The sequence below is a fragment of the Formica exsecta genome, unplaced genomic scaffold (assembly GCF_003651465.1).
Source record: "Formica exsecta isolate Colony F162 unplaced genomic scaffold, ASM365146v1 scaffold38, whole genome shotgun sequence".
Lineage (NCBI taxonomy): Eukaryota > Metazoa > Arthropoda > Insecta > Hymenoptera > Formicidae > Formica > Formica exsecta.
In genome coordinates this window covers 409,510-418,192 of record NW_021851042.1, presented here as the reverse complement: position 1 = coordinate 418,192, position 8,683 = coordinate 409,510, and the positions used below count along the sequence as shown (strand labels likewise).

Here is an 8,683-nt window from a genome sequence, read left to right as displayed (position 1 = left end):
ATAGTTTTACTATTAGTAAAATCCCTACTATTTTTCCATCAATAAGATAAAAATTTGGTAGCATTACATAATTTATTGAGCAAAATAGGAAAATAATAATTAAAATCGTCGCTTTGCTAGGTAAAAAGTTAGAAATTTACTTAAAATCGTGTAATTATTTAATTTGATTAATTCGATTAATCAGTCAGGTTATATTATAGATATGTTTACGTCATTTTACAGCGCAACGATTTTATTTATTTTAGTATTTTGCACACGAAATTTCATTGAAATCGATGAGGAGATATTCTGCACATTTTTTCTACCTACCCAAGTTTTATATTTTTCACTTAACACTTCCTTTCATGAGGTGATCAAATTGAAATTAGATCCATAGATGATATAAAATCTTCTACGATTTAAATTGGCATCGATTGGATAAGATAAAATCCAATTTCACTGTTAATAACTATATAACAAGAAATAGGTGAAATTAAGTAGTGAACGATAATGTGCTCTTAAATCCTCTCAAGAAAATATTAGAAGATTATAAAGTCCGTCTGTTGGATGACTGTTCTCATATTACAATTACACATATCTCCATTTGCTGACAGTGAATAATATCATATTAATGTAATCTCAGTTCGAAGAAATTGCTTTGTTCCTATGTTCCGAACACTCTATATACGACATATCGAAACGAGGGACGATGAAAACGTGTGGATAGAGAGAGACAAAAGAGGATTTGACAGCACAGATGATATAAGAAAATTGACAGAATGTTTGACAGAATGGAAAATACCACGAGGCTGATATTACATATGTATGTATGTATGTATGTACATATTTTGTATTGGAGATACCGATTGGTTATCGGATGGAGAAAATTTCCGGAATCCCTATCAGGATTCTAGAAATTCTCTATTTAATAGCCAATTGGGAAGTATGCTCGAGAAACTTCATCTATGAATGTAATGTCAGTCTCAAACATCGTATAACCTATAAAAAAAGCCTGTGTTTTTGTTAATTGTTTTTAATTGATTTTACACTGGAACTTAGATTAGATTAATCTGTCTGTGTCACCTCCAATGGTGTTCAATAATATGTATATATTTGTACTACAGGAATGATTCGTATGTATATAAGTAAGTATATAATCCTGGTGGAAATAATTTTTTACTTTTCACGCGAAGATTATGCGAAAACTACAATTTTTTATAATGTAACTACAACTTTTTAGATTATTTCTACGTAATTTTCATATCAAACTACGATTTGGTCCATGTTTGTAGTTTTTCATAAATTTATATAAAAAGTTGTTATTTTCTATAACTACACACACACACACACACACACACATTATAGAGTTTAATTATAATCTACAACTTCTACAACTTACTACATCGCTCGTGAAAATTTTCGTAGAGTTGTAAAAACTTATAAATACTTGTAAATACTTTTTACAATTCACTACTATTTGCTACAACTTACCATAAATTTCTACAATCTCCACAAATTTTTAGAAAGTTGTAATTTGCTTAAAATTAAAATTCAATTTTTTCGTAGAAATATGTAAATTATTATAAAATTATTTCTAGCAGGAAATAACGGAGTCAACTGAAAATGTTTACTACATCTTAAATGACAAATTTATATTTGCAAAAAAATTATTGCTATATATTTTTTTAGATATTCTTTTTATCAACAATATATTGTGGAATTTCATATTTTCTACAAAATTATCAGATATTTTTTTATTGAATTATTTAAATTTAAGCTCTCTCCTATTTTCTCATGCAATTTTTGAATAATATTGTAGGAGGACAACTATATTAAGGTTATACAAAAGAAGATTTAAATCTACACAATAATTATATAAAGTTACTTGTCCTAATTACATCAGGATAATCATATACACACTGGAAAAATTGACGCTTGTAACAATAAGTATTGAATCAAATATTCAGAAAAAGTATGTTGCATATAATTGATTATTATACTTATTTTAGTAAATATTCAATACTTAACACCATTATAAACTTTATTATATATTTTAAAACTTAAAGAAAAAAATTGCTGATGGAAAGCATGTAGGATATATATATCTATCCTCTTTTTATACCTCTCTGTGTGTCATTTAGAATAAATTATTTTAAATTTGTCTTTTTTAACATTTTTAGAATCATGACCCGTAAATGTGCATTGTGTAAAGAAAGCAATTATAAAAGGAACAATTATAGTTTCTTCTCAGCTCCTAAAGATGCAGAAACACGCAGGAAATGGCAAAATGCTCTTGCCATTAAAAATTATACTGTCACAGATGACACATATATATGTAGCAGACATTTTCACAAGAATGATATTATTACACATTGGATCAGTGGAGTACCACCGCAAGTAATAAAGGTGCTTGATGAATACAAAATATATGCAAAGTTAGCAAGTATGCTTAATTAAAAATGGTAGCAAGTACACTTTCGTTAATATTACTGAAGATTGTACCTATTGTTTGTCGCTATAGATTAAATACAAGAAATGTCGATTGCGTCCAGGAGCTGTACCAAGTAGAAATTTCCACTCAGTTAGTAACTTGCAGTCAACAGATAAAGATAGCTTAAATCAACACGAAGTAGATATCAAGAATTTGACATCTAGAGAGGAACAAGCGTCGGAAGAGAGCGAGACCTTTTTGATACCTAGAAGAAAGAAAAGTCTGAGTGACAATGAAGATGCAGAAAATGAAAATACTAATGTGCATTATCACACTTATTCTAAATCACAAGACTATATGTACAACTCGGAAGAAAATGATGATTTGTATATCCAATTATCGAAAAACATGGATAAGGAAGACGATGTTTCTATGTATGATCCAAAATTGAAAAAATTAAAATCCGATATAAAAGAATCAGTTAAAACACTTAGACGTGATAACAGTTTAAATCCAGATTTCGTAGAAGTAGTGACTGAATCTATGAATGCAGATAAAAAAAGGAATCAGATATCTAACAAATTAACTCGCGCGAAAAGGTTTAATCAAACGACGGAATGTAGTATCGAAAGATATGATTCTTCTGAAGAAGATGGAATATCGGTGGAAACTTCGGAGTACGATATCGAGTACGATACCGCGCATTCTTTTTCGAAAGAGAAACCTATAGAGGATAACTTAAGAATGCCTAATGATTTATACATAGATAATCGAGAATTAATTACTTTGGATTATGATTGTTTAGATATGCAGGATAAAGAAGCATTTGATGAAGTCAATGAGAATGAGATATTGTTTGAAGATTTTCTTGAAGTATGCACAGAAGTATCTATACCGCGTGGTTGGTCCTGCTTGGTAACATCGAAAGGACATGGCACGACAGTGGTATATCTTTGTATGGGAATAACGAAGGACGGATTACCTTTTGTGGAGAAACAAGTTTTTATAAGAAGCGATATGGTTTTACATTGCGCTGCAGCTAATAGAGAAATTGATCCGCTTATGCACAATCTCGTGAAAGAAAGGAAACATAGCAAAGTGAAAAACTTACTGGATATAGAAATATTTATCGACGAGTTTGATCAACGAGTCATTTGCCAAGGTAAAATTACAATGCCTTTTTTTTTTTTAGTCTTGACTAAACCATTTTTTTTTTTTTCCGAATAGGCTTAAACGATCCTGAAGATTTTGAAAATGTCGATATAATTGAAATTGCATACAAGGATGGAATCAGATGGAGACACATTTCTTGTCCATTGATTGTAAATAACAACTCGTCGAGATGTACAAAATGCACTACGTTATTACATTTACTAAATAAATCTTAAAGTTTTTATGTATAGGGGATCTCGGGATAAAACATAAGATCAGAATTTCTAGGCAATAATTAAAATAGAATGAAAATTGAGGGGAGATTCCAAAATAACAGGGCGGTTTGGTGATAATTCTCCAGAATAGCAAATTTCTATTATACCCTTAGATTTTCGTTCTTCCGATTATTATACTCGTTAATTGCAAGAGTAATATTCAATATTTTAATATGCTAGTTTAATATAATATTAATCTTCAGAACTTAAATCAAATACATAGCATATGCAGGAATTCCATTCCAGCTATTTTAATAGTATAGAAAAATATCTGATTAATTTTTTCCCAATAAAAATGTTATATCATTAATAACAACTTTCTCTTATTTTGATATCAAAACTTTCCAAAACAAATTAAAATCTGCTAATGTATGCTACTGTATGATCTCCCCTCACCATTTACACACAATCAAGTAAGATATAAAGTATAAAATTTTTGTGTCTTTTTAATTTGGTAAAATTTAATTCATAAAATATATAAATATATTGATATACAAGGTGAGTCTGATAAAAATTTCACCACATTTTTCTCGAAAATTTTACGTCAACTTTTTATCAGACTCACCCTATATATTGACGTCTTAATATTAGGATTTCTTAATTTAATTAAGAAAAATTTGCCAATAAGGATTTATCCTATAAAAGTGGAATATCCTGTATATACTTGTATAACAGACACATCATACATCATTTCAATACATCAATATTTTTCTATAGATAGTATATTGTATGTTTGTACTGTGTGTTTATATATATGTGCATATATGCACATGTATGTACATGGAACAGTATTAATCACAAGAATTTATTTTATTATGAATAATCATACTTCTTTCAATATATACGAAATAAATTATAATTAAAAGATTATATAAAATAAGCTAGATAATTACCTCTATATGTATGAATAATCATATCAGCAATTGATATATTTAATAATTATAACATGAAAATCAAGTAAAAGCCAAATGATAATATAAATATATTGCTTTTTTCTTCTTAAATAAATTATAAACAGGTATGTATGGCAAAACAAAATCTGGCTTAAATATAAGGCAAGAAAAAACTTAAGCAGTATCAATACAAATATTACAAATATAACTGATAAATAATGATGATGATGATGATTAAGGATACAACTTTGACAAAATTCCGATCAACTTAATTGGTGTCATTAATTTAACTGATGGAATTGTCTACAAAATTCATCAAAATTTCGAATTATATTATTCGTTTCTAATCAAATTTTTCATATGTCAAACATAACAAAAAATGAATATTTCCATATATATTAACAAAATACTGCAGATATTATCGATAAATTAATCGGAATTTGATTCAGATGACCCTAAGAAGCATTTTTGGCACATTTAATATCAGTAAGTTAGAATAAAATAGAATAATGTCGAAATATTCACAGAAAGGATGCCAAATGTTACAAATGCCTTTACTCGCAATATCTGAATACTTTAGAATTGTACTTACAAAATTCACACACACATTTTCAATTATTTAAATGAATTATTAGAAACTGTGTGCTAGGCATATGTAGAAATTAATACATATATACAAAATGTCATACAATTATAAGTATCTCATCTAAGGATTCTTCAAGAGAGGCTTGGAGTTTACTTTTTTTAGGGGAAGCTTAATACTTGGCTCTTTTGATTTATATATCAAAAAGAAAAGTGGGATAACTTATCATTAAAATTTAATGTATATGATACAATCTACATATATGCAATATTTGTGATTATACAGAATTTATCATATATATAAGAATGTGCCAAATAGCAAAGAATATTAAATCTCTCTGTCATATCGCACGATAAGGCATCAATGCATGCGCGTATTTCTCCTAATGATATAAACACGCGCAAAAAGTATTACATGATTCTGCTTTAACAGCAAGAAGTAAAATAATTCGAATACACACATGGCGAGAAAAGACGAAACGGATTCGTATTTTTTATTCACCAAATTCTTAAATTACAACTATTAAAACAAGCACTAAAGCATTAATTCATCCTGCACATTCACAGTTTTATCAGCTGGTCATATAATAATTAAGTTTACAGCACTATGCACACAATAAGTAATTATTTACAAAAACTTACATCTCACTATGAGAATCATATGGAAGTTATTTCAGGTTCTAAACATGTCCCTTCAAAATGTTGTAATTTTTGGATAATAATTATATATGCACGAAATAGAACCTTAGTTATGAGAGACCTTGATTTTAAAGACATAAAAATTAAAGTAATCTGAGATGTAAATTTTTATAAATTATCCAATAAAAATTATAAAACTGTTTAAATGTGTAACAATGCTATCTTAAAACATTTAAATTTGATGCATATATAATTTATTTGGCAGAGAGAAGCTTATCTATATAATATATATATATAAAGGATCATAAAACTAATATATTATGACTTCTCTGCTCTTATAACATTCTAAAAACAATCTGTTTTACAATTTGAATGCGAAATAATAACGAAAGTATTATTCGATTTTATGTTTTTGCTGTAAGTGTGTTTGCTTAACTATAATCTGTAACAAAATAATCATCTCTCTCCAAAGCAAAGCACTTTATACATTACATTAAAAACAAGTTACATGATCATTTACAATTTTCTATTGTTTTGCTTGTTAACGTCTTATGACATACAGTGGACAAATGGGCCTATGGATAACTAGGCCCATGAACAACATCATCCTTTATGACAGTCTTTGACTTTGGCATTATTCTAAATGAAGCAACAAATTCTTCCATACTATATTCTCGTAATATATCCCATTCCATTTTACTCACATTTGATACAAACATAAGATATAATAAACGCATACATACGTGTTCTCGTTAATCGACCAACTCTTAAAGCAAGATTAAATCGGAGAAAGCCCATTAGACATTAAGATTAAACAAATTTTTTTCAGGATCTTTTCAAATTATAACATATTTGAATCTGTACATCCATGATACAATTTATGTTCGATATTATCTTAAAGATTCAATGAATAATGAATGTATGAAATCACTATTGGAATACCGGATTACAATATGTATCAATGTTATAGCTAAAATGAAATGAAAGTATGTTCGTGGGCTCAGTTACTGATATTTACTTGGATGATTAATTATCACTCACAATCATTCACTTAAAACGTTGGATTGCTCACCCAATTAGTTCCTAATGATCAAACGATACTACTTGGGGTACTGCTCAAACCGATCGGCTGAGTATTTTCAACTAGTGTGGACCGCATGCTTGACGCTGGAGCTTGAATATCCATTGCTGTTGTTCTCATTTCGCCAAAGGGTGCCCTAAAGTATGGATATCTTCTTAATATTTTTCAAGAATTCTTATTTCTTTCTATTAATATAATACATACATTAATTCTATATTTATTGTTTTACAGGCACATATATAAGTACCATTTTACAAAGAACAGCCAATGTCATTCTACGGCTAGAACAAATTATTATATAAAACATTTATTCTTTTATGAAATCCTAGAATGACATTGACATTTTGCTCTGTTATTATCATGACATTAACAAGAGGATCCCACTCTTACAATATTTTTTAATATTTTTTTAACAGCCATTTTTAGACGAAATTTCTGAAATTATTTAAAGAAAGAAATTTTTGAAATTTCTCACATATTATATGCACAGCTATTATATGCATAACAATTTAAAACATTTAAATTAAAATTCTGTTAAATTATACCTGTTTAAAAAAAGAATCTTTTTTTTTAATTAACCAAAAGATATAATTTTCTTTGTTAACGAGATTTTGTTTATATGTATTCATAATTAGCATTGAAAATTCGTTATTTTCACAATAACTATCATAGAGGTGATACCAGAAATTTTCATTTAGAACAAATATGTTCAAAATTTTCCATATTTTCAAAAAATGAAGTAAAAAGAAAGTTGACACATACACCTATAACTATAATATAAGATGTCTGATGGATTTTTGCCAGCTTATTTTATTAATTGTAATGGAAAAATATCTTAAATATATGAGTCAGCACATGCATTCTTTTCAAGTTGCAAATAAAGAAATGCCAACATCCGAATAAAGCAATATTGAAGAAACATTACTCAACATTGCACCAATATTATAGCAAAATATTAATAAACGTAGTTAGATATTAAATAATGATAGGAATGTAATGTTAGTGTGCACTTATTGCTGAAAGCACAGCATTATAATTAATTGGATATAGTTACACAGAAAGGAATGTATATAATACTTTATTTAATGAGATGCTCATAAAAAGCTAAAACAAACATGCAACATGCTGATTGAATAGATAAACATCAATAATTTAACTCAATATTAAAAGATATTTTGAAACAGTGAGACTTGGAGATATTGCAAATTACTAAGTCTAATTTCTTTAGTAAAAAAAATGTAACATTATTCAAATTTTAAAATAATTTTAAAATTTAATTATATTATTTTCTGTTTTTTAATCTTGATTAATTTTATCTCCCCATTTAGTTATCTAGAAGACATCATTTTGTATAAATTTATCAGATTATCTTCAAACTTCGTTATTTAAAGATATTTTCAATTGTAGAATTAAAGCAGCAATACAATAAAATACGACACAAATGGAAATTTATAATGAAATGTTATAAAGCATTTAGATGCAGTAGTAACATTAAATATTACATATTATTGCCTGGTTAGTGAAGTGGTGCAATGAATATTTGATGATTTATGTAGGCCTCCAGACGTCAGGATCCTCCATGAGAGTAGTATGGTGATCTGTAGTAGGAGGCACTGTACCTTGTGGGGAACCCACACCCGACGTCATTCCT

General features: G+C 27.9%; 3 protein-coding genes across 6 annotated transcripts in view; 1 reads left to right on the top strand and 2 right to left on the bottom strand.

Moving 5' to 3' along the window:
• The window catches only part of LOC115239444 (solute carrier family 35 member F6), a 3,257-nt gene extending 2,532 nt beyond the window's left edge, over nt 1-725 (bottom strand). The window contains exon 1 of the mRNA XM_029813960.1: nt 310-725. The gene's annotated coding sequence lies outside the window, so the exon portion shown is untranslated. The remainder of the gene's footprint in view (nt 1-309) is intronic.
• On the top strand, nt 671-4,704 carry LOC115239441. Of its 4 annotated transcripts, XM_029813955.1 has the most exons (6): nt 686-802; nt 1,039-1,124; nt 1,799-1,951; nt 2,160-2,385; nt 2,501-3,572; nt 3,638-4,704. In XM_029813955.1, the coding sequence occupies exons 4-6, from the start codon at nt 2,164-2,166 to the stop codon at nt 3,796-3,798; spliced, it is 1,455 nt and encodes a 484-aa protein (XP_029669815.1). In that variant the 5' UTR covers nt 686-802; nt 1,039-1,124; nt 1,799-1,951; nt 2,160-2,163; the 3' UTR covers nt 3,799-4,704. The 4 variants fall into 4 exon arrangements, with proteins under 4 accessions (XP_029669816.1, XP_029669815.1, XP_029669818.1 ...); XM_029813956.1 differs by lacking the exon at nt 1,039-1,124 and having other exon boundaries at nt 671-802; XM_029813957.1 differs by lacking the exons at nt 686-802; nt 1,039-1,124 and adding an exon at nt 1,173-1,428.
• Nucleotides 4,705-5,774: 1,070 nt separating this feature from the next.
• LOC115239445 (kinesin-like protein KIF20B) overlaps nt 5,775-8,683 on the bottom strand; it is an 11,913-nt gene continuing 9,004 nt past the window's right edge. Inside the window, exons 9-10 of the mRNA XM_029813961.1 lie at nt 8,545-8,683; nt 5,775-7,168 (exon numbers count right to left, since the gene is read on the bottom strand). Coding sequence (XP_029669821.1) covers nt 8,581-8,683 — 103 coding nt within the window. The 3' untranslated portion in view covers nt 5,775-7,168; nt 8,545-8,580. The remainder of the gene's footprint in view (nt 7,169-8,544) is intronic.

Excerpts from the sequence above, each read along its gene's own strand:
- LOC115239441 (XM_029813956.1), top strand. The coding sequence starts at position 2,164 with ATGACCCGTAAATGTGCATTGTGTAAAGAAAGCAATTATAAAAGGAAC. Across the intron at positions 2,386-2,500 it reads TACCACCGCAAGTAATAAAG|ATTAAATACAAGAAATGTCG; the intron begins GTGCTTGATGAA and ends TTGTCGCTATAG. Across the intron at positions 3,573-3,637 it reads TCAACGAGTCATTTGCCAAG|GCTTAAACGATCCTGAAGAT; the intron begins GTAAAATTACAA and ends TTTTCCGAATAG.